The sequence below is a fragment of the Centruroides vittatus genome, unplaced genomic scaffold (genome assembly GCF_030686945.1).
Source record: "Centruroides vittatus isolate TY-2023 unplaced genomic scaffold, ASM3068694v2 contig_10, whole genome shotgun sequence".
In the NCBI taxonomy this organism is placed as follows: Eukaryota; Metazoa; Arthropoda; class Arachnida; order Scorpiones; family Buthidae; genus Centruroides; species Centruroides vittatus.
Window position 1 is genome coordinate 6,570,846 of NW_027120658.1, and position 27,640 is coordinate 6,598,485.

General features: G+C 31.0%; 1 protein-coding gene across 4 annotated transcripts in view; it reads right to left on the reverse strand.

Moving 5' to 3' along the window:
• The window catches only part of spg (dedicator of cytokinesis spg), a 148,613-nt gene that overhangs the window by 88,611 nt on the left and 32,362 nt on the right, over positions 1 to 27,640 (reverse strand). For 3 of the 4 annotated variants that reach the window (XM_067272606.1, XM_067272549.1, XM_067272480.1), the window contains exons 7-14: positions 26,324 to 26,408; positions 22,929 to 22,964; positions 20,930 to 21,075; positions 17,907 to 17,988; positions 15,388 to 15,448; positions 15,236 to 15,301; positions 11,693 to 11,777; positions 3,739 to 3,830 (exon numbers count right to left, since the gene is read on the reverse strand). In XM_067272606.1, coding sequence (XP_067128707.1) covers positions 3,739 to 3,830; positions 11,693 to 11,777; positions 15,236 to 15,301; positions 15,388 to 15,448; positions 17,907 to 17,988; positions 20,930 to 21,075; positions 22,929 to 22,964; positions 26,324 to 26,408 — 653 coding nt within the window. Of the gene's footprint in view, positions 1 to 3,738; positions 3,831 to 11,692; positions 11,778 to 15,235; positions 15,302 to 15,387; positions 15,449 to 17,906; positions 17,989 to 20,929; positions 21,076 to 22,928; positions 22,965 to 26,323; positions 26,409 to 27,640 lie in introns of those variants that run through there. The other variant, XM_067272686.1, reaches the window with a different exon arrangement.

Genomic DNA, 27,640 nt, shown 5'->3' on the forward strand with positions numbered 1-27,640 from the left:
AAAGAGGAAATTGTTTTATATTCCTGTTAATAACAAGTTTAAATGTCAAGTTTCATACAAGTATCAACATTAAAATGTATAAAAAAAACAAAATAAAAATATTAAATAATACAGAAATATTCTTTTCTATTTTCATTTAGTTTTGTAAAATATCATTCATGTAAAGAAAAAATTAAAATACTTTAATAAATAACTTAAATAGATGAAACAAAAACAATTTCAATAAGAAATATTTCTGGATCATTGCAACCCATCTTCAATTCTTTTAAACAATTATGTCAAAAACTAGTTAAATTTCTTTGAAAAAGAAGTTAATAAATTTGAAAAAAGAAAAATCAGAAAAAACCAATTTTGATTTTTCTTTTTTCACTCAGCAATATGTAAATCAGAAAAAACCAAAAATTGGTTTTTTCTGATTTACATATTGCTGAGTGAGTTCACTTCAATGTTAATAAATTTATTATTTTTTAAAACATTTCATATTATATTATATGATTCGTGTAACTTTCATATCCATATTACAAGTTTTTTAAACAAATTAGACACAGAAATAAGCATTTCTGCTTTAATAAAGAAAATAATAAAATGCATCACATCAAAGCAACATAATTTCTATTTGACTAATGCCATAATAATCTGACAATTTATCATTTGTTCACTTCTTAAGTATAACAAATTATAATTCTTAATAAAATTTAAAAATAACTTAATTATATGTAAATAACATAAATTTACTCAAAAATATATTAAGTAATTATATTAGAGATCTGCATACATTTTTTTAAAAATTACTCAATTTTTAATCAATTTTTATGATTACTGAAATTACTCAAATATAAATACAGTGACATTCCATTAACCTGGCATCACGGGGACCAATGCAGTGTTGGGTTATCGAATATGCTGACTTATCAGATAATAGAATTTTTCAAAATTTTTTCTGGTATATTTCAATTCCCTGGATGTGTCCAGGAAATTGAAATATATATACCTTTGCATATAACACTGTACAAATCCGGATTTTATGATTGTTTTACATGCTGTTTCAATTTTTCCAGATTATTCCTACCTTTGGTTGGTTTGAAACAAGAACACACTAATCATACTTTGTGCTTTGTACACTTTTAGCTATATCTATTCTATATTCTATATATTTTACATATTAAAAGCAAAATGTTCCATCACCACTGAAAATAAAACAGAAACTAACACTTGACAAAGAAGTGCTATAAATAGAGACTCAACTCTGACTGCTTGGATGAAATATAATGAAATCAATCAAAATAGACAACAAGTACTTTATCCACACTTTCTGAAATATTATGTTTCAATCGATTTGATTTCAATTTTAATTAATTAACTTTGATTTTAATGTTAGTTTCAATTTCTGCTTTAGTGTAAAAGCTGGAGTTTTAAATTTATTAAAATTTAATTATTACTTATTATTTTTAGTTTTAATTAACTGGCTACCTACTTGTGTATAAATACAGAGGAATAACCAGTGCACCAATACTCTCCCCAAAGACAAGCTAGGCATGTCAGCTCATCAGTTTGCCAGTATACTGGATGTCATGTTAACAGAATTTCACTGTAATAATATTTATCTAGAAATATTTGAATATCTTATGACATTTTTTTTAATAGAAGTTTGTAACACTAAAATTTTGCAGTAAAATATATTCTCTAATTATCTGTTTTTCAATATAAAATCTAATAGAATTATGTTTACAAATTTTTCCAATTATATAGGTTTTAATAATGTACTTTTATGTATTTAACTTAATATTTTTAACAATTTATATATATTTTTATTTATTATATAAAATGTAATTTCTTTAATAAGGCATAAAAACCAAACATTATTAAAATGAAATAATCAATATACTTTTAATTTTTCCATCTTATTTTCTGAATTATCATTACAACAATAAATTTAATATATAAAGAGTATATCATGTGATATAATTACAATATTACAATATGGACCAATATCACTATTCTTAAATGAAATAAAATCATAAATAAGTTGAATGCATTTGCTTATGACTAACTAAAAACAAAAAAAATTCTAACTTATGATCAACTTTTGAGAACTATTGCTACTAAGTATTATTATCTATGCTACTATATAAAGAGACTAACTGCAAAAACTACTGAACCAATCGTTACCAAATTTTAACTGTAGCATCTTTATGATCCCCGGAATGTTTATCACTAATCAAACCTACAGATTTTTTATTAATTAAATAAAACTGCAACAAATTTCTGTCTATTTGTGTCTCTCTTCACTAGATGGCAACACATGAATTAGTACTTCCTGTCAAGGCATTATCTATAAGAAAAGTGTATTATTGAAGTTTACTATTATATTTGAAGAACTGACATTAAATTATAATTAATTAATTAGCAAAATCTTCAAGGCATTAAAAAAGTGACGTTGTCATGCTAGATGGCATGTACAGTACATATGGAAGATTTTCGAATCGTTACACATTGTGTTCGTGATTCATTAGGCCTAGCTGTATTTGCATGAGTTTTTATTTATTGTGTGAGCGAAGATTATGCTTACTCAAAAACGACAAATCCTTGGTGCAAAAAACTCTGAAGTGCTTTCATTTATGACACTCTTAGACTATTCATCATCAGCTAATATTTGGGTCTATAGATAAAGTATGTGGGTATTGGAGTGCTCTGAAGTGGAAGAATGAATCACAGGGGATTTGCTGTTCTTCTGGCAAAGTTAAACTGGATGTTGTATTTGCCCCCAAACTTTTTCTATCACTATTAAATGGGACTCATCGTGACACTAAACATTTTTTAAAGCACAATAGGGCCTTCCAAATGACAAGTTTTGGTGCCACTGAAATACTTGAAAAAAATTTCATGTCAACATTCAAAATTGAAGGACAGATATATCATTTAATAGCATACCATTAATCCCGACAAACTACCTATTCGAATGAAAATGCCTACAATTTCCCGTCAGTCTATGCTTTGCAATGACCATTAACAAGTCTCAAGGCCAAAGCCCGAGAGTTGTTGGACTTGACCTGGGATGCAGTTGCTTTTCACATGGCCAACTCTATGTCACGTGCTCACATGTTCATAGCTGCAAATCTGTTCATTTGTGCTCCTAATGATAAAACACAAAATATTGAATAACCTCCCAATATACAACAAGTTCATCTAAAAAATATTACATGCCTTTAATAGGAATATAATGAATCTGTAACACAATTCTCTGCAGATATACTCTTTAAGTAAGTAAATATAATTTCATCAAATAAATATCTCCCGTCAATGACGGGTAACACAGCTAGTTATTAGATAATGAGACATTGTATATTAATTTGCATTGAAATTATTGATGAAGAGATTATATCAGATTAAGTTACTTTATATACAATTTCAAATTTTGGTGGAGTTATAAATATTTATATATTATAACTATGAACTTTACTCAAAAGTTCTTACTTTGACATTTGTTTATTAGAATGTATTAGTAAATGCATTCTAGTGTGTTAAAAGCACTTACTGTTATAATAATTACAAGTATAAAATATATAAAATATAAAATATTTTATAAAAATATTATTATTCTATAATATTATTACTACTTTTTATATTATTTAATTATATTCTAATTTTAATATTATTCTTATTATTAATCTTATTATTCTATATTATTATTCTCATATAAAATATTATTCTATGTATTATAATAGCAATTTCACTCACCATAGTTTGGCTGACCAGATAATAAATTATACTTATTATTCTGACGTTTTATAATAAATTCATGAAGCTGATGAAAGTCACTTTCATTACACCTGAAAACAAATATTTTTAAAATTAAATATTCATTAACAAAATTTATTTTTTAGTGTGTATTATATAATTTAATGCACAGATTCTTCATGATATTTTAGTGTAATAAAAAACAAAATACCGTATTTACTCACATATAAGACAAAATTTTTATTCATTTTGCACTGCTTCAAAAACCTAGGTTGTTCTATACATGTGAGCAAAGGATTCTTTTTGTTTTTGCAATAATTTTTGTAAACTGTGTATTTGCATTTTTTACCAAATTCTCATCTTCTGGTGTTTAAAAACAAAAGTATTTTATCTGGGTCATTTGAGTCATTCTTGTCAGGAGTAAAGATAAATAGTGATATGTAAAAGTAAAGCTTTTGAATTGAATTCCAAAATCACACGGGAGTCCGATATAAGTTTTAATTCATTCCTACGTGAAAACAGATGTTTATTTGGAAATCAGAATTCAGAGAAACTGACAAGTTTAATCAATGAAGAGTGAATTCGACTGTTAAGAATTGTCAAAAATGGTTTCTGATTGTCCAGCTTTACATGAACAAATTATGTCAATTTTACATGATTTTTCCTTGAAGTTTAAAATGCTAGTAATTTTTGCAGAAAATGAATGCATTTACATATATTTGATATTTTATTTGTGATTAAACGAAGTAAAATTAGAATTGTATTAATAAATCCAATTTTCTTTATTTTGATCTTGAAAGTCACACCTCATCCTATATGCAAGGTCATCTTATATTCGAGTAAATACGGTTTTTTTTCACACAAGTATTTCCACCTTTATTCATATGAGATGCTTTCAAAAATGCAAAGTAATAAACTGAATATTTCATTTAGTAGATTTGGATCAATTTAATTTTCAAAAATGCAAATTTACTTTTAGACAGCATAAAAATAAGAAGCTAAAAGTAATAAGCTAATGAAAATAAAAATATTTTTACGATAAAACTATTAAAATTCAAGTGAAATATTTTAATAGTGTATAATCCAAACATTTTATAATTTAGACACTGACTAGTTACAAGAATTATTTCTTTTAATTAAATATGATTCAGATACAAAAAGTGCTTGGAATTCAATGATGAATGTAATGATCATACTTAATTACTTCTGTTTCTTATTTAAGATTAATTTTGATAATGTAGTAGGTTTTCGGCAAGTTGCCATACCGTTAGGTCATGAGTACAATTGGCTCCTGTTCTGGACATCTCATCTGTGTTCTACCTATTGATTGTGGGTTGTTTCTGTTCATTTTCAGTTTATTGGTGTCAAATGAGTCATTTTAATGTATATTCCATTAAAATTGGGTAATAATTAACAAAGTTACGGGTGTTTTTGTGCTATACCACGTGGTCTCTTTCGGTCACTTGAGCTGGTCTGCTACTTTGCCTAATATTTTGTGTTTTATACCGTTGGAGAGCAGACATTCTGCTGTCCACAATGGTATATTTATTTTTGTTCTGCACAATTTGTATTGTTGAATGTGATTTCTTTTGCTATTGCCTTTTTCGTCAGAAACAAAAACAAAGCCTTTTGTTCCCTACTCCACTGGACCTTAATATGGTGGCCAGCTCACTAGTTTTGTACCATGGGTTTACTCGCCACCTCTGCAGTTTTTTCTCAGCAACAGTTCTGATCCCTTGGGGTCATAGCTCCATTAGGTCCTCGTCTAGGACTGCGGGCCGACTTTTGCAGGCCTGTTGCTGTCATCTCCCGCTTTTTCCAGGTCTATTTTATGGACTTTTCTGAGCATTATAACTCTGTCTGTTTGGCATGTCTCGGTGTTTTTGTTTATTAAGCATGATTCTACAGCGTGATATGGACTCCCAGGACACCCTAAACTACAGCTTTGCAGAGGAGGACTTACTTCAGACCATCAATACTCAACTGCAGATTATCCTTTCCGCAATCCCTCCTAATTGTAATGGGTCGATTAACATAGCTGCTAGGACCATGGGCAAGGAAGCTGCGATTAAGATGCAGTTCTCAGCGCATCAGATATTTAGTATTATTCTGGCTCTCAGGGAGAAAGGAAGGCAAACCCTTCTTCCTCCCCTTGCCATTTCTTACTCTGAAGCAGTTAAAAAACTGCCTAAGGTACAAAGCAGAACAACAAAAGTCATCAGTGCAAATTCTGATATCTACAAAGGGGTAAGGAATCCCAGCTGCCCAGCTCATAGTGTCATTGTCTCAGTGATCACATAACCGGATCAGCCAAAGCCTGCCCTGAGGAACTTATGTCGACTCTACAAGACTCAATCTGCCCCAAGGAACTTGGTCTAGAGGTGAGAGTCAGGCCCATAAGAAGTGGGGACATTTGCATAGACTTGCAAACTGAACTGGATGCTGATAAGCTAAAGAAGGCAATTACAGAGGTTAACTCCTTAGTGAAGGGTATCAGGGTTGTGGATAAAGTTCAACGAAAACCAAAAATAATCCTGGTTAACATACCAAAAAGAATAGAAGATCAGGAAATACTTGACTCTCTATATAGCCAGAACAGATTAATAAAAGATAGCTACTGCAAAGAGGAATTTCACAAGGAAATAAAGCCAATAAGATCCCTACATTCCAAAAAGGGCAGCCAGTTTACTCACCTGATTATCTCTGACACCGAAACTAAGAAACATCATGATGAAGCTGAGGAGAGTATCAATAGACTGGTGCTCTATCATGGCTGATGATTACATCCTAGTCATAAAATGCTATAAGCGCTGTGGACTGGGACATATGTCCAGCACCTGCCCAGACCAATACAGTACAATACATTTTATTAGAGTGTACATTGTACAATACCAGCACCGCAGAGCATAGCTGGTTGTGTGGACAAGAAATTACATTGAATTAAGTATTTATAAGATAGAAGCAATATATCAGTCAGTATATTATTGGAGTTTAGGTAATGAAACACAACAATACGTACTAGATGCAGTGATTAAATATGGTGAAAATTATCAATACATTAAAATAAAAGTGTAGAGACAACATTAAGACATAGCATGCAATGTCATATATAACAGTGAGACATGATGCACGTGACTAACAATAATAATATAACCCTGTTGATCTTAGAAAGACACGCATAGAAGAAGATGAGAGCCTGTAGGTGCCAAGTTAACATCTCAGCCTGGAAACCTTGCTGAGCCTATAATAGATGTTGACCAGTTCTTTAAATAACTTATAGTTATGGTCTTCAGGAGCTGCCTGTGCCCCCTCTGCCAGACATCCCCGTGCTCCTCACCTGCCCAGACCGTCAGAGAGTAACCACTATGCCCATAGACACTCCTTCAAGAATTGTGACCGGGTAGGCAAGGAACCGAAATGCACAAATTGTCATGCCATGAACAAGCCCTTCTTGAAGGAAAACAAATAATGACCAACCACAATGCTTTCTCAAATCAATGAGCCTGTCTTCTTAGATGACTATCGAATTAGACAAATCTCCGCCACAATGTATGAATAATTAGGAACTTCTTTGGGTTCTCTTCTATTTCCTGTCCTTCTGACCCTTCATTATGGACCACAAGGATACCAAACTCACAGGCAAGCTGTGGATTCTTCAGATAAATCTACAACAGACTAAAGCAGCCAGCACTGAGGCCCGCCATGTCTCGATGGAGGAGGGAATTGATATTCTTTGTATACAGGAGCCTTATCTGGTGCAGAGCAAAGTGGCCCTTTTTGGCAATCTTCATGTACACACTTCCCCAAACTCAATTACTCCCAACACTGGGATCGTAATATGCAAAAAACATCAATGCAAGGTTTGTTCAAAACCACCGTAATAAGTACTATACCACTATTGCTGTGGAGCTTCCTGCTATTGATAATTTGGGCTCCTCCCCAAATTATCAATATTACTACACGTGTAGAAGTTGACAACATTGTCACGACTCTCCAAGACAAGATCCATTCTGCCTACTGGGCTTCAACTACCATCAGAGTATATAAAAAGGATACTCCATGGTGGAACAGTGACCTAAACCGCAAGAGAAAAGATACAAGGGCAGCCAGGAGGAAGTTCAGGCATGAGACTGACTATGCAAGACAAGAAATCCTTTGTCAAGGCTATATCAATACTCTCAAGAAGTACAAAAAGGCTATTAACCAGGCTAGGACAGACTCTTGGAAAAAGTTCTGCTCAGATGCAAGTAAAGAACCCTGGTCAGCTGCATATTACATCGCGGCCAAGAAGGCGAGAACCTCCAGCCTCCCTTCTACTGTTCAGTCCATCAACGGACCACCAAAATCCATTTCCAACACTCTCAAAACAATCTACACCAGCCTCTTCCTCACAGACGATCCATACCTGGACACCCCATACCACAAGAAAGCTAGGGAGAACTTCCTCCGGGACAGTAACACCACTAATGACCCTCCTTTCACCATGGAGGAGACTGCCAAAGAATTCAAATGGATCAATCCCAGGAAGACCCCGGGCCCGGATCATATAACGGGTCTGATGGCTAAGCATGCCTTCAGGACTATCCCCACCACCTTCTCCACTCTCTTTAACAAATGCCTGGAGATGGTATTTCCCCAGGGAATGGAAGAAGGGATCTATCAAGCACCTCAAAAAATCCCCTGAAGATCATATCACTTCACCCAACAGCTACAGACCAATCTCTCTTCTCCCAGTCATTGGGAAAATTTTTGATGTCCTTCAAGCCAACCGGGTCACCTACCACTATGAACACAAAGAGCTGATAAATCACTATCAGTACGGATTTAGGAAGGGTAAGAGCACGATCCATGCCCTTGCCAATCTTGTGGCATATATTAAGAAAGCCAAGAAAACTAACCAGCACACCCTTATGGTCTCCCTGGACTTCAAGGGTGATTTAAGGGATCTCCTCCTTGATTCTGGCTGCCCAAAAAATGTGTATAATCTTCTTAGCAGCTACTTGTCTGAGAGACAAGCCAGCAGTATCTACAATGGCTGGGTTATGCACAGCCAGGAGATTAACAGAGGTGCCTCCAGGGTCAAAAGCTGGACCCTTTCTCTGGAACATACTGCATAACAGCATATTTGATATTGTTAAGCATGCCCCTACCTCCCTGGACCCGCTTAGTCAGGCCTATGCAGATGACACTGTCATCTTGTTGTCTTGTGCCAACCAAGTGCTCTCCAAAGAGAAATGAACTACATCCTACAGCATATCACTATCTGGGCCAATGAGAACAAGTTAGTGTTAAATGCCAAAAAGTGCACTGGCATTCTTTATCCCAGGACTAATCTCCTGGCCAGAAAATCGTCTTTGACCATTGATGGGAACAGGATTAAGATCAATGACCACATTCATTACCTTGGCATCAACATAGACAACAAACTCAACTGGACCATGCATATCAAAGAAATTTGTGACAGGGTCACTAGGCAGGGTATTCCCTCAGGTCCATTTCCAGGAATACTTGAGGGCTTGACTCCCGGGCATCTAAAACCATTTTCATGGGAGCTATGGTCCCAGCCCTCACTTATGGGTGAGAGATATGGGGTGGGACAGCTAAGAGGATCCACATCAGGAGGAAACTTCACTCAGTTCAAAGGCTGGCAGCCATACTTATAGCTAAAGCGTACCAGATTATGTCTACGAATGCCCTTCTCGCCATCACCGGGCTTCCTCCAATTGATCTACTGGTCGAAATAAAGATCTGGAAATTCTATCTACTCAACATGAATAGAGATGAAGAAATCTCCTCCAACCTTAAAATAATATATCCTCATACCATTCTCCCTCCTAACATTAAGGACCTGGCTAACACTATAGCCAACAACAGCTTGGACAGGAACTTCAAGCACTATCTGCAACACCCTGCCACTAACATTCATGCTAAGGTGTCTTAGTGTTCCACCCTGATCATATTCCTGCTTCCCTCAATATTTTTACAAATGGCTCTAGATCCGATAAAGGAGTTGGGTGTTCTTTTGTTATTGGGGACAGCAACGAGTACATTTTTAAACAAGCCTACTACAAATTAGATGACAATTGCTCCAATAATCAAGCAGAGTTGCTTGCTATTTTGAAAGCTCTGGAATATACTCAATCTCTCCAGAATAACATCAAATGCAGGAGCATCAATGTCTTCACAGATAGCTGGGTGACCCTCCACCAGATTAAAAACAAGAACACTCTTCTCCCAATTATTAATGACATCCTTGGGCTTCTCCAAAAGCTGCAACCTTCAAAGGATATTAACTTCTATTGGGCCACTCCAGTTGTCCTGGGAATGAACGGGCAGTCCGACTTGCTAAGATAGCCCCTTCGAGGCTTACTGACATCTCCTTCTCTATCCCTGTGTCATGGGTTTCCAGTGCCCTGAAGTTTTATGTTAATAGCAAATGGCAAAGTGAGTGGGACACTTCTGACACAGGTAGGTGGACGCACAAGTTCATTCCCAGGGTGGACAGGCCAAATCCAACAATCCTAACTTCTACATGAGACAATTCATGACTAGGCACGGGAACTTCAACTACTATCTTGCTAGATTTTAAAAAAGAGCAATGGAAAATGTAGCAGCTGCCCACTGGAGGATGAGACCCGAGCATCTCCTCTACCACTGTGAGGGCACGAAGGAGGAAAGGCTGGAACCCATATCCACCATCCTAAAAAACAATGACACTTGGCCTTGTAGCCCAAGCCTCCTCATCAGTAATAATCTATACTACAAAGCCTTTGCAAGCTTTGTGGCAAGGTTCATCTCCAGCAGGACTACTCACCGTTAAGTGGACTTTACCAATACAGACTATCTTGACTGTGTCATTTTGTTGTTGGTAGGGGACCCTAAAGGCCTTTTTTCCTCTTCCCCGTTTAGCTGTGTAAAACCTGTGGTTCATTATTTCCTGTATATATTTTGGCACACAATCTCATGTACACTCTTTCATCAATTTTTGTGCTTTTCCCATGCATGGGACCCTTTGTATATATTGTCTTTATATTTAGCAACTGATGCCCAGCAATGGCACACATGTAATCTTCCTCCATCCTCTTTCTCTTCCCCATCTTCTTGTCCTTCCCTTTCTTCTATCTCCTCCTTCCCTTTTTCCTTCTCAGGCTAGGCCTTTTGGTGCAGCCTGGATCTATCAACTATCTAATGTAGTGCAGTCTATTAGAGATAACTTTTTTAGGCTCAGTAAAATGAAGCTATAACAACTGTTTCATAACTTCCATATACAAAATGATCTTTGAGTTAGGCTACTAAATATGTCCCAACTTCTCTATAACTACCATGTTATTCATTATAATAAATATAAAGATGGAAGAATAATTAGACCTATTAGCAATTTGAAAAAGAGGATATTGCTTTAACCACAATGATTTATATTTTAATTCTACCAAATATTAAGAGAAATTTTGAAAACTTAAAATTTGATATTTTTGTCAGTTAACTAATTGGAATAGAAAGTAATTGTTTAATTTTACTTAAAGGAAAACAATTTTGTTGTGTAATCACTAGCTGATATAGCAATTCTTGTAAGGCAAGACTAATAATTGAAAAAAAAAGTTATTGAAGAATATATAAATGGTTTATTATAGGTATTACATTTCAAAATCTTGTCTAGATGAGATTTTAAATAAACAAATTTTATAAAATAGTAATATTTAACTCTGAAAAGGATAAATTTAAAATATTGACTTTTATTCAAAAACTATATAATAAAATATATTATTTCTGAGAGAATTATAAACTCTACATTATTCTTGGAAATTTCTAGACAGGCCAGAAATTTTAATAATAAATTTTTACTGTAAACTATTTTGTAATATATATATATATATATATATATTTTAACTAATGAAGACTATAAACATATTAAAATTATAATTTTATTCATAGAAAACTTTTATTTTATACATACATATATACTTTAACAGTAAATTCCTTTTCTTCTTCTATCATTGTGTTTTCATTATGATCTTGTAAGATTTCCTTAATACTTAAAACTGAAATAACAAAAATTAAGTTTTTGTATTACTCTGAATTAATTTTTACTGAATTAATTAGTTTAATTTGTTAAAATAACTATAATTTATATAAATAAGGACATTGCTAAATTATTTTATATTTCAACAACAACAGCTTTGTTCATAAAAGTAAAATATATTTAAAACTAATGTTTTTCAAACTTCAACAAGTCCATCTTCAGAACAACTACAATATTTTAAACCTTATTAATTAATAAAATAAATACACTAGCTTTTAAATAAATAGCAAAGATAACAATTACTATTAGTATTAAAAAATTATAACAAACTAGGTAAAATTATAACTTTACTTCAGATTAAATTATTAATTTTATATTTTATTGACAAGACTGTCTTGTTTATAAAATTGTACTGCCTGCTGTCTTACCAGCTTAGAGGTATGAAGGAGTACATGTCAGGAGTTGAAATTTGGCACAGAGTATTAGGTGCCCAAATCATGTGCACATAAAAAAAACCAGACTTGTAGGTAGTCAGGAGACCGAGAACTGAAACACAATAAAATACAAAACGGCGACACTCTCTACAAAAAGGCAGTAGTGCAAGATTTGCGCATGCATTGCTTCATTGGCAAGTTGGAAATACAAATATTGTGAAATCGAATTTTGACAAACACGTGCGTTGGGAAGTTCGAAAAGCGAATGTTGCTAAATCAAATTTTGACAAACAAATCTTTGAAAAAAACCCATTTACCTGTCCTGTGTTAGAAATTGTACAGAACTATACTCCAAACAGACAAAACAGGTTTCTTTTTTTTTATGTCTGCCAGACTGAACAATGGTGTTCAAAGGTGATTCATGTCATGAAGGTAAAAAACCTTTTTCAAGTCTTTAAAGCTTTGATGTTTCTGCAATGCCAAGATATTATGTATACAATATGCAGCAAGGAAAAAAGCATTAGACTTAGAAATAAGCTCTAATGTTTTCTTGCCTAACTAGCTAAAATAGTTACTCTCACATAATTAATGAAAACAGAAATTATTCCTTTTATCAACAATTGCAGTGTACATGTTATTCCTACTCAAAGCTATAACAGTTCAATTTTTATCACTAAATACAAGTTCTAGATTGCAACCTTTAGATCAAGAAATCATTCAATACATTAAATAATGAGAAAGCTTATCATATAAAAGATATTGCCTGTTATTAAAGATGGAGCATGTGAGTTTGGAGTGAACCAACTAATATTTTCAAAAGATTTTGTCAAACATATTGGGAGAGCAAAATAAATATCCAAAGTGCAGAATAAATCTGATTGTATGAATACAGTTTGAAAAAAATTAAAGCAGTCCAAGGAAAATTTTCAGTAGAAAAAAATGTTATGGTAACAGCTACAAAAAACACTACAATAAAATAGAGTAGTCTATCAGTTAAAAATATAGACATTCATTGGGAAAATTCACCAAAACACACAGAAATCACGTGTTTTTAAAAGTGAAATTGGAATATTATTTACTTTGTTTCTGATCAGTTCAGTCACTTGTTACATCACAGCCTACTTACATAGTTGTGCTTGCAGTAAGGACAAGCCAGTCTTACTTTTAAATCATGGTTCTTAACAAACCGTGGTTTAAATTTTCATGAAAACCAAAACATATCTTCAAAAACAACTAAACAAAACATTTATTTTACTTCAAAATTCTTTTTCTTCTTTCATTATAAAACAGAAAATATTAGCATCAAAATATATTTTGAAACATCATAAAAATGTGGTTGTGTTTTCAAAAAACAGAATTAAATAATATTAATGAAAAAGTCAGTCAAAACTCTAAAAATGTTTATCTTTTTACAAGCATTAGTGCAGTTCTTAAATAATTTTTCAGAAAAATTGTATAACATCATCATTGTAAATAAATTCTGCATTTGTGGGCATCAAAAAGTTCATTAATTAGCACCTCATGCTAAAAATAGACCATTCATGGCACTGACTTGAATTGTTTTCTATTAATCAATGTATTACATCAAGTTTGTAATTGTATTTTCCATCTTATGATGATGACATGTGCCTAAATTAAAGCATTCTTTTAATTTAAAAAAATGTTTGTTAATTTATCAGTTTAGTGTTCCAAGAAAAATTATATGGTAGATCTAATTATTTGTATAATTTAATTTGAATTTTTCAAACTATATAGTAATAATTGTTAATGTATTCATAAATTGTTGTTTTATTTTGTGCACTAGTGTATAATAATTTTTAGGAAAATTTTTGATCTCAAAAATAATCTGCATCTCTGCAAATATCCTTCTCCCTCTACATCTAGGAAAACCAGAAAAGCTCTATAGCTTCTACAAAACTTTTTAGAAACTACATCATTCATAAAACAGGATGCTTTTGAGGCATTAATGTATATTAAAAACATTGTTGAGTGAGAACAATAAACTGTCAATGATCAACTCTTATAACAGACTTTTTATCATTAATAGTGCCAATGCTTTCTTATTTTATACATTTGCATATATAAAAATTAATAAAATATAATGTATTTAAGTGTAACTTTATTGTCAATATTGTGATACTTACAATTACATTAAAATAATGAGGGTTTCTGTAACTCAAAATTTCTCTCAATTTAAACTCAAATTTTTCCCTGTCCCTTCCACTTCAAGTTATCAATAGTTGGCTGTGTTATATTTAAAATTAACTAAAAGAGTCAACAACTAATGAAACTTTTGCACAGATGCAGAATCTTCCAGGAAATGACAAGTCTACATTTGGAAAGAGGGCCTGGACAAATAAGAAAATAAATAATTTTTTGGTAATCTGTAGAAATTTATATGTATTTTTGATAAGCATGAATAAAAATAAAACGTGTACAAAATTTTATCAAAAAGTTTCAATCAAATTGATAATAAATCCATTCTGTACCATAGACAATTCTAAATTTTAGTAATTTATGAAATATCTATGGCTTAATAAAAAGCATAAAAGACATCAATAATATTGATAACAGCAAATGAAAGAAAAACAAACGTCGAGAATTATTTGGGCAGGTCAAGGTTATAAAAACAGAGAAGTATAATCAGACATTTTGTACTGTATTTTGAGAAGTAACAAATATATCAACAAACTGTTTTCAGCATCTGGTATGAAACAAAATGAAATTAAAAACTTGATTCAAAATGATTAAAATAACACTAAAAGTTTAAACAACATAATTAAAAAAATTACAATTTTAATAATTAATATTATGAAAAACTAAATATATAGCAAAATCAAATAAAGCCAACAAAAGTTTTCTTTAAAATGACTTTAGAAAAAAATCAAGGTGTGTTTTGATTTTTAAAATGTAGACTACATTAAAAACTGGCCAAGTCATAACAGACAATAAAGCTTAATAAATGTAGCACCACAGATTAAAAACTATTTTAAAAATCTTAGTTTATATTAATATATAATTAAATGGCTGTTATTTGTCTTACCTGAACAACCATTAGGACGACGATAACTATGTAAAGTGGACTTTTTTGAATCATTTAACATCCTTCCTAAAAATAATTTAAAATGATGAAAATAAATTATCTAATATTATTATATAAACTTTTTTTAATTTTTTGTATTTTAATTATCTTACCTACTCTAATAATATGAACAATTATGTACAAATCTCTATTTAAATCTGCATTTCCTAAATCCTGTAAAAATTACAAATCATATATAGTGAATTTTACTTTAATAAAGTATTCATTTTAATAAATTACACAACTCAATAAGTATACAATTAATAAACTCATAAAATATTAATAAAAAGTAATAAAATAAATGAAATGAACCACTGAAGAAATCTCAAATCAATAGATTTTTGGATAAAGCAACCAAAAATAAAAAGTATAGTCTAAACAAAATGAATATAATTTATAAAATATGGTTAACATATTGAGACAATAATAAAAATTTCTGTAGTCACTGAGGCCAGGCTTTTTTAGTTGTTTAATAATTATAGAAATATAATAGGTTAACAACAGTCATACTCAAAATGGAGGTTTCTTTTTTTAAACAAGATTTTAAAGTGTGAAGCAAGTGTGCCTCACATGGCCTAGATAAGATAATTTTCATGTTGACACCATATGGTGACACATGTCTCACAGTTATACATCCCTAAACCTAAATATTCTAGAAAAAAGCTTTCATTGTTCACATCATCTTTGTTCTGTTTATGTTGTTCACTCATATCAGTAACTACAAGCATCTAAAAGCAAGTGAAAAATGTGTGATTGTGAAAATGAACAAGCTCATTTGGAAGCATTGGTGAACAATATTTTGTCAAATCAAGAAAATTTTGACAGTCGTCTGAAATTACAAAGCAAGTAGTGGTTGAACCAAATCTTGTGATTCTTCTGGTTCTCCTGTGCAAAAAAGAAAAAAGTATGGAAATCTTCAACTGCTGGTTTTGTTGAACTCAGAAGATCATTTCAAACACCTACCTGAAATAATACTCAAATTAATAAGACAGCATACAATCAGAGTGGTTCTGGTAGTGATGTTCTACCCACATTTCTTAATTTATTATTTACTGAAGAAGATATAAATATAACAGAATAAAACAAATATGAATAAGTAAATAATGCAAAATATTTATTTATTTTTATTCTCATTATTATTTATTTATATTCTCATTAGGCCCTAAGAATTCCTAAATAATATGTTCACTAGGATGCCTACTTTTGTTCCAGAAAGCATTTCTTTTATTCTAACGTGATGCAATTGTGTGCAACTCAACTTGGAGTAAAATACTACATGTGAGACAAGTTTGCGAAATGGCCTGATCAGTTATGAGCACTGCAAGTCACACGAGCTTCACACTGCAGTCAATGTGTCAATATTAGAGGAGTTTTGGGTCTTTAAAAGTTTGGTGATATTTTTGTGAATAGAAACATACTGTAGGAACTTAACTTTTGTTTATATCAATAAGTTGGTTAACAGTCAACTTGGTTTCATTATACATTATTTTGTTTAAATTTGCAGTTTCTAAGAATCTATTAACAATGTTTTTTTTTTGAGTTTTATTCAATTATGGCAACATGACACGTGGATGATCTGCCGAGGGAAATGCCTCCTGGGCAGTCTTTTATGGGAAACTGGCCCCTATTTAGGTGCTACTAACATGAAGAAAATCCTGAAAACTCCACTTGGCCTGCTCATTGGCAAGACACAAACTCATGACCAAATACCAGCATTCAGTAGTTTTATTCACTTGGCCACTGGTGGGCATGTATCAACAACATTAAGGCTAAAGACACATTGCAATATTTTTTCTCAGAGACATTTTGTTACTCAGCTGAATTCCATTGCAATATACGGGAGTGCACATGCTATGACAACATGAAGCAATGGAGACAAAACATTCTGGTGGCTTGCAACATTTTGGCAACAAATGTGCACTGTGTGTTTACATGAGAGTATGTGCATCGTGATTTTTTATTACCATGCCAAGCGTTGCAGCACAGTCAAGTTTCGAGACACAAGTCACATGTGCTATGAAAGATGCTATGAAAGATGCAATAAAAGATACAATGAATGATGAAGTTTTTATGAAAAATGGCATTTTTGTCTTCTATGAAACATTCTATAAAACACAAAAATCACTATGTTTTATGGAAAGGCCACTAGATGTAATAATTTATCAAAGCTATTGATACTCATTTGAAAATAAAGAAAAAAATTTTATGGGATAAGTTCATAGCTTTTCTTATAAAGTCCAACATTTTCTTTTTAATGCACAATCTACTAATATTGGATGTAGGTAATAGGTCCTTTTTCTTCTTAGTTTTTTATAACATATCTTGAAAGCACAGATCACTGTTACTGCTACAAGATCCATGTTGGAAATGAACAGTGATGTTTTGTTCCAATATGCTTAGGCAGAGCAACAAAATGTTTTTGTCACTCAATATGCCTAGACAAGCAACAAAACATTACAAAGACAAAATATCACAGTGTGTCTATAGCCTAAGTGAGAACTTACTATATATAAATTCATTTTAAATGTATTAAAATTGTTTATTCAACAAATATTCTTAATTTAATTTTTATATCAGTTTTACAAAAAAGTCTAATAATTCATCAAAATAAAATAAAATTATAAAATCTTACCATAAAAATTGTGCTATGATTATGAACTTTTTCTACAAAATGAGACATACCATATTTGGCAATACTGACTAGAAATCTCTCACTGAAATTTAAAAAGAATTTTCAAATCTTAGTCATAATTAATTATTTAAAAACTTATAATCTATTTATGGAAAATATAAGATTTATATAAAAAATAATTCTAATGGTAAATAAAATGTGGCAAATTTGAATCTTATAGACAACTATATACATATATATATTTATTAGTATTATAATTGTTATAATAGCTACTTATTTAGTTTGAAGAATGTATTTTATATATACTGTGTGTGTGTATGTATGTATGTATATATATATATATTTATTTATTTATTTATATTACATCAATAAAATAATTCAAACTAAGACTAATTCCATATACATTTAGTCTAAACATGTGAACCACAGTAATCACTTTTACTTCCAGAATATGGATTTCAGCAAATTAACTTCTACAATATAAATGGTAAAATCTCTAAAATTGAACGTTCTAAGCATATGCATATATATGCATATATATATATATATTAGCAGATGAGCCCGGTGTTGTTCGTGCAAAAGTAACAATAGCAAAGATTAAGATTATAGCCAATCTTACCCATTTTCACCAAGTACAAGAATTAGGTTCCCCTTTTCCAACACTAATTAGAGAATTTTTAGATGGGTCTAAAAATATGTTCAATTTCCAGCAAAAATACAAAAAACTGCATCTAAAATAGTACAGTAGAAGAAAGCCGAGTTCTTCAGGATAATCCTTAACTCTCTCCCTCTCCACTGCTGAGAAATTTTGAAAAATCCCTTCTTAGGATTTTCTGTGTATATTCTCATAACGTACCCTAATTGTGTACCAAATTAAACTTTCAACTCCTAACTGTTTGGACTCTGTGTTTATTATTATTATTATTAACAACACATCTCGATTATAAAATCGGCTAGTGAAAAAAATCCTCCTAATGTACTACCAATGATAAAATTGAATTGCCACCTCATGCTGATCAGCTTGATGATGATGTCATAGAGTCATAGAGTCAATTTGATGTATTGCATAACTCATGCTATATCAATTGAATATCAATGTTTCTACAGAAGAAAAGCAACCAAAAATCATTGAAATTTAAATTTATCATGTTCTTTCTTCTAGTAGACAAGACTGTCTGATCAGCTGCATGACAACAGAAAAAAATGTAAACAAAAAGCACCCAGAATTGTAAGTGGTATTGAATTTATTATAATATATTTAATTACAGTCATGTCTAAAAGTTAAGCAACAAAGTGAAACAAAGCAGATAAAAAGATAAATATTTATTTCAGATCAGTGAAACTTTCACAATGCATGGGGTATAATAAAAGACACTTATGAGGTGAAACGCAAAGAAAATGATCAAAAGATAATTTAATAATATGGGAAAACAAAAACATAAGATTTTAAATGGCAAAAAGTTCAGTGATAGAAGTCTGTCAATATGAAATTTGATCACCTTCACTGGAAATATATGCCCTACACTGTCAATTCATGCTAAGAATAAGATCATCTTTGGCAATTTGGGGTATGTGTCCATTCACAGAATAAACATGCTCTTAGCTTGTAAAGGTTCAAAGGGAGTCGTGGAGAGAAGCTAAACATCTCCCAAGCATGTTTCATACATACTTGATGGGATCTGAGTCAGGTTATCTCACTGGCCATTTCATATGAAGCAATGTTTCTGAGCCTAAGTAGTGATCAACAATATAAGTCCTGTAAATTCACATGTCATGTTATTGTCCATAAAAATGGCATGAGGACCCATGGCTGCAAGATATAGGCAAACAGTGCCAAGGATGTCATCTCTATACAGCACCGCAGTCACACTGCCATGAGAGAAAATGTGGAGATCAGTGCAGCCACTGAGAGCAATCCTTGCCCAAATCATTGAACCATTGCCTATGTATGCATGCATTTTGCAAATGTTACTAGTGTGATAGGAATTCCAGGCATTCTCCAAGCCACTAACCATAGAGAATCAGTCTGCAGACTAAACCATGACTCATCCATGAAGAGCACAGCACCCCATTCTTGTGGAAACCAGTTAAGGTGATTTCAAGCCCAGTTTAACCAGCCCATCTATGCAAGGGCATCAGTGAGACAAACTGATAGTCATCTTGCATACAGCCATCTGTAAACAGTTTGTCAAGATACTGCTCTTCCTATCAATGCTGCAAGGTCAAAAGCAAGCTGATGTGCAGTGATTTACAAGCTGTAGTATCATGCTTTCAGAAACAGCAAATGGTCATCCTGAGTGGTTGTGACTCTTGGACATCCACTTACTGATCTTTGCAACATTATACCTTCACTTGATATTGGTTCCACAAGGGCAAATGATGGAACTATTAACATTTAAGGCTAGAGCTATTTCCGACTGTTGCTAGCCCCTTTCGAGATGCTTTGTTGTTTTCCCATTGTTTGCCAGCACACACACTGTCTCCATATTTTTTCAAAATTTGGCTATGTTGAGTTTCATTCTGGAGTCCATAAAGTGGAGATACAGGGTCTACACAAAACAGGCCTTTTTATACCTGTCACAATTTCTTGTTAAAAATGTTATATGCAAAATGTTTTGTGACAGGCTAGTTTCTGCATGTGTATGCCTGTCATGTATGCAAATTTTCAGCTACACATTTCTTTGCCAAATATGTTCATTTTTTACTTCGTTGTCTAACTTTTAAAAACATGAGTGTATTTTAAACAAATTAACTCAAGAAATTTACTAAAGTTTGGAATGAATAAAGTTACTCAAAGCATATTTCTAAATTAACACTGATATTCAATTCATTCAGCCTAGGTTATGCATTATGTCAAATTTGATTCCATGACAGCTTCATAGTGGATTCAGATGGCAAATTCACTTTTGTCATTGACTATACAATAGTAACTGCGTTTACTTTAATTTATTATATTTAACATAACTTAATGAATGAGGAGAAATCATTGAAGTGTTAAATATTTGAATAACAAATAAATTTACCTAATGTACTCAGCCTGCTGAGCATCATAGAGAGAAAAATATATTTCAACATCTTCCCCAAGGTTATAGCTGAAATCTCTCATACACAGATATAAATGATGGGTTAAAGAATGACGGATTTCTTTTTTTCGAAAAGTTCCCCTTGCCTATAAATAAATTTGAAAAAATTTAAAAATTCATTTTTTCTAATTAATTTGGTAAATTATATTTAATTTAATGTTATAAAAATACAACATATTTTGAAATATTTTTCATGTACTTCATGAATCAATTTATACTTTATTTTCATTCAAAACAAACAAATTTTGTGAGTTGAAATGTTCTTGTAAACATTTTCTATTTTCTAAACAGATTGATCTTAAAATCCCTTTAGTTAAACAAATTATTATCTTCAAAAGTTCTACAATATATTCAAATTAGACATAAGCTGTTGCAATAGTAACATGATATTTTATAATAATTTTAATATTATAACTAAATGTTTTCCATTTTTTCTTGCTTTATGTCTGATGGAATATTACAGATCTTACTACTTGAAGAGAGCACCTCTTTGTTTCTTTTTCTTTATTGTTTTATTTTAATATTCACAGTAGGAAATTATTACTTTTACATATAATTTCTTTATTTTCTTTTCTAGATTTTTTCAAAATAAGAGAAACAAATTTTTTATATTCTATGAATAGCTTACTATTTTTTTTCTTTCTTTCTTTCTGTTTTTTTTCATTTTTTTAAAAATACCTTTTTACAAGTTTTTCAAATCTTTTTTAATCTATGTACTCCGATCTCTTATTATACCAAAATTCTTTTACTAACTGATTTCAAACAAAACATAGATTCATAGCCCTTTTGATAAAAATAGAACAAATTTTAAAAAGTGCAATTTTAAACTGGACAGGATCCTTAGATAATGATGATCATTATTTATGTATTAGTAATAGCTTAAAAGCTGGTTTTTTAAATAAACAAGTTGTATTTTCCATTTTTCTAATCTTTTATTCTCTTTAGTCTAAAAGGAAGATTTCAATTTTTTTTTTTTAAATAAAAATACTCCAGAAACTGGGTTGTACTATATTGTGGAAACTCCCTACCATTCATCCAGCAGAATGGTGCAAGTTCAGAAAAAACTATGTTCACTTAATATAGACAAAAAATAAGTTTTCAAAATCATATACTGTCAAGATATCTTTCTCATCCAGAATTATTTCATCCATTTTCACTGATAACATATTTTTAAATTAAATATATGATAATAATTCAAGATTTTTAGTAACTCTAGATAAAAATAAATTTTAGGAGCCAGATATTTCACTACTACAACTGCTTTAATATTCTAAATAGATCCTTTCATTTTCATCCAAATCATTTATTCAAAAATTTTCAGGGCAACAGTTTTCTTCATAACTAGACTTTTCAGACAGAGCATATTCTTTTAAAACTCAGATCAGCAACTCAATAAAATAAGCAGTGTGTCAAGGCTGATTTTTAAATTTTTGTAAATAATATATGTATATACTACATTTCTTATAAATCAATAAAAACAAAACAGGATTTATTTAATATAAATAAGAAGCAAAGAATATAAATTTCAATAATGTTAGTTAATGTGATTGCTAATAAATTTACAAATTATTATTTTTAAAAACATAAAATTACTTAGACAATAAATTTAAATATTTTATTCTAAACAGTAATCTTTAAAACAATATTAAAGTAATATACAGTACTGCATATTTTAAACTTCAATGTTACTTAACGTTTGTAAGGTATATTAGATATTGTATCAAATATGAGAAATTTAGAGAGAGAATTGTAATTTAATCCAACAATTTGTTATCATTATTTCATGAATTTAAACATCAAATGATTAATATGAAATATTACGAACTATTAATGTTAGTATGGATGTAAGTAATTTATATAAATACTACATATTATTATAATGCAATTTAAAAATTTATTCTGCTACAACTAAGTTAACTTTTTGTGGGAAATTACATACCGAATGACTTGCGACAATCTCTGAACTTTGTAAATGCTAAGAATAAAAAAGAGAATATACATGTTAGCAAAATTATATATTATTTAATTAACAATATAAACCTTTTAAAGAAACAAATTTAAAGTAATTATATTTACAAAATTATTTATTATTTATATAATTATTTTAAATATGAAAAGGAAGAAAAAACACTAAGATTTTTTCTTTAAAATATATTACTATTAAATTTCAATTGAAGTCTGTTGAAAAGGAATTACGCTTTATTCAATTTCTATGTTCTGGAATACAAACTTTTGATGACCTACTTTCACTGTAGCCTACAATGAAAGATCAGTCATAAATTTTGAAACAAGTTGAACATTTTTCAATAGAACTTTCACAACAAGATCTAAGTTTGTCACACTATGTACAGTCAAACTTTAGAATAAAAAAATCTTACTGATACTGTAAACCAAAATGTTTTATGTTCCCAAACCATTTAATTCTATACAAGGTCATTTTTCCATGCAAATATTAAACTTCCCACAAACATGCTCCTTCTATATACACTCATGTTTGTAAAAACTGCAACACCGTGAAAGACTCATGCAAATAAACTGAAACCTACAGGAAATGAAAAGCAGGTGTGACATGCAAATGATGAGAATATCAGAGTAACAGTGCATGAGTGGGCAGAGAAACACCATCTGAACAGTCATGTTAGCTGTATAGAGGGTAGTAGTGGAAAGTTGGTAGTAGTGTATATTGTTGTATGCCACTGGTAAATGTTTCATGGAAAGTCACTATGCCTCATCAACAACAAAGAGCATCATATCAGCAAGTTACAGAGTTTGAACAGGGCAAATGATTGGCCTGCATAAAGGGGGATTTTCTGATCACAAAATTGCAGCTTGTGTGGGATGTAATGCCACAACAGTGATACAAATGTGGAAGCAGTGGGTTGAAGAGTACGAGATAAGTCACAAATCTGGCAGTGGACAATGAAATGTTACATCAGCACAGGATAACAGCCACCTCATCCACATGACAATTGCAGATTGTACGGCTTCATCTCGACAGTTGGCAGCACTGCTACAGGTGTGCCATTGTCTGCGTCCACAGTTCACTGATGTCTGCTGCATCATGGATTGCATGCAAGCATTCCTTTGCACAGGATTTCCCTGACCCAAAACCATCAAGTACAATGGGCTCATCAACACAGCCACTGATGTGCTGAATGGCAACTAATCGTCTTTACTGATTCTCTTCAGGAATTACTCTTCAATTAGAGTACAACAATGACCAAGAACGTGTTAGACACTATAGAGGTGAATGCCATCTTCTATGGTGCATTATCCAATGTCAAGCTGGGCAATTGCAAGATGTGATGGTCTGGGGTGCTATTGGATATCAGGCACAGAATTGTAGGTACTCTCAACAGCAACCATTACATCAGGGAAGTTGTGGAGCCTAAAGTCGTATCCTTCCTTCAATGCATTCCTGGAGTTGTATTTCAACAGGACAAATCCTGTCCACATGTTGCTAGGAATGATCTAGACTTCTTTTCGGCACAACAGATATCGCTTCTTTCTTGGCCTGCCTATTCACCAGACATATTGCCTATTGAACATGTCTGGGATTTCGTGGGTTGGAAACTCACTGGTGATACTCATCCCACAGCCAATATGGATGAACTTTGAGTTCAGATAAAAGCAATCTGAAATATTATTCCTCAGGTATCATAACATGTAAAAGCTCTTATTGCAGCAAATGGTGGTTTCACCAAATACTGATTTTTAGCATGTAATATTGTTTGATTGCTCTGTAAATTTAATTGTTTCTTTGTATCACTACAGGTTACATGTGAAATAAATTTCATTCATTTCTGATGATTCCTTCATGGTGTTGCAATTTTTACAAATATCAGTGTATATAAGCTTCTAATCATAAACGTGAACAAGAAGCTCTGATCCATATATAGTAAAAGTTTGTTAATCCAGCACCTATGAGACCAGTGGCACCAGATTATTGAAAATGCCAGATTACTGGACATTTTTGTATTTTCACAAAATTCAACAATATTCAATCTGAACATTGCATAAATTGCTGTATACATTGCATTTTATATCAATAATCACTGCTGTGTGCTTTTGATTTGTTTATGCAAATTCTTTAATCAATCTGAAGATAATACTGTGTATGATTATACTGTATTAAGACTGATTGGAAACTTACAAAAACATTAATGAACACATTACTTAATAAAATCAACATTTACAATGATTCATGTACTATATACATATGGTTCACAAAAGCTATCCTTACTCTGAATATGTGAAACCTGTTTTAGATGTGTAACAAAATAAGTCATTTTTCTTCATTCTATGATCAACTTCCCAACATGTTGCAACTTGAACAGCTAAACCCTTTGCCTTGATTTCCACCCAGAATAATCTTTAGTATTACCATGTTTTCAAACAAATTCTGATTCTTAAAATACTGGCATGACAGATTATCATCAAACAAATCTGAATTATTCGCTGTCTTTCATATTGTATCAATTACTGAACATTCCAGACGAATGAACTTTACTGTATATCAATTTTGAAAGCTGAAATTTCAGTGGAGTTTAGCATCTTGAATAACAGGATTTTTAAACCTACTTTCTTATTTAAACTACATATATTATATATATTACTAGGAGACACATCTTTAGGCAGTGAAAATTCTTTAATATCTTAATGTTTTTGGCTAACTTTACTACTCATAATCAGGCTTCAAATTCAGATTTAAATAGAAATTTTAAAAAAAATACAATGCTCAATAAAATGTACAGAAAAAAATGCACTACTTTAAAATATTAAAAATTAATCCAAAATTAAAACTATAAAAAAAGTTTAAAAAAATTACTAAGTAATTTCAAGTTGGTAATCACACATTTCCAAGCATTTTCCAAAAATTCCACATCTCTGTATTTAATACATTTCCTTTGATTTTTTACTTCAAAATTTTGAACCTTTCATGTATTTGTGCTTTTGTAGAGGAATTTGTTTAACAATAGCAAGGTTGAGGCCAAAGTTTTAAATGCAAAAATGTGTACGTCGGATATTCAGTGCCGCTTCTTGTAAGCCTAGAAGTTTGACAATGGTGTTTGGAAAGTCAATGGAATCATGCTCAACATTCCAAACGCCATTGTCAAACTTCTAGGCTTACGGAAGCAATGCTGAACATCCGACGTACACATTTTCACGTTTAAAACTTTGGCCTCAACCTCACTATTATTGGTCTCATCCCACCTTACAGAAGTGTTATCTTGCATTGCAAGAAGGTTAGCATACAACAGTATTAATATATACATATATACATTATTAATCTATTATATATATTTAACAAATAATTTCTTCAAATATACTTACAACATGATATAATTCTACAGGACTTAAAACATCTGGATCAACCACTTCACTATTAACTCTTGGCACCAGATCCAAACCAAGCTGCCTGTAATATTATATAATTATTGTTATGGAAAAAAAAAATTGAATACATTGTTTTCATTTAATGAATAGAATGTCAGCATATTATCAAAGCCTTCAAATCAAATATTCAAGCCAACAAATCAATTATCAAGCCAACAAATCAATAATTCAAATCGTATAGACTTTTTGTTTTAAAGTTTGATATTTCTAGAATTTTTCATATTTAAATGCAATTTTCTTTCCAAACTTTTCTATCAATATTTTTTCCTCCTAAATCTACATTAGCTGTCTGTCACACAATTTGAATGCAAATGTTAATTAATTAAATATTCCAAAATATAAAATGTTAAAAACATTTTTAAAAATTATAATTTAATTACATAATTTATCATTTTTCATTTTGATTTCTGAATTATTAGTACTTCAATAAATTCAAACTTTTCAGCTTAATGACAAATTATATATTAATGAATAATAAATAAATGTTCTTTCCCCACTTTCAAAATAATCTTATAATTGAAAAATTACATTTAAATTATTAAACAAGATAATTTAAAAGTTTTTGTCTGTAAAGTTGAGCCTTCAAAAATTAAAAAAAGTTTATTTGAAATTGTTTTCAATTAATGAAATCATCAGTTAACTAGACTAAAATTACTATAGATTGAAGGGTGCAAATCAATTTTTTTAAGCATGAAGAAATCTGATATTTGGCTGATAGAAATATTGTATACTATATATACATATCAGTTCTAGCCTGTCTTAGTTGTCAATTTATAGAGCAAGTAAACCAGAATTTTGAACTAAAAATTGAGATTGAATTACTTATACACTAGAATAAATTACATATTTAAATGTAAAGTAAGCGTTTAATAATCATTTTTATAATTTTGTTGTTTTATGAAATTTTAATGCCACATTTTATTTGATCTTCAGACATTCAGTAGAAGAACTGTAATTTTCAAATAGATACTTATGGATTATTGAGAATGTAAATAACTTATATGTATGCAATTCATATCCACAAGTGCCCATGTAAGTACTCATATATCCACAAGAATCCAAGTAAAAATAAAAATACAAAATAAATTACATGTATTGTAAAAATGTGCAGTGTGGCCAAAGAGTCAGTTAATCAAAACAGATTTTTAATTTTATTTTAAGAACAATTAACACAACTTTGAAGAAATTGGATGTTACTATTCATGATTTTTTTTCCTTGAAAGTGACTTTTGGACCTGTATTTACTACATTTAA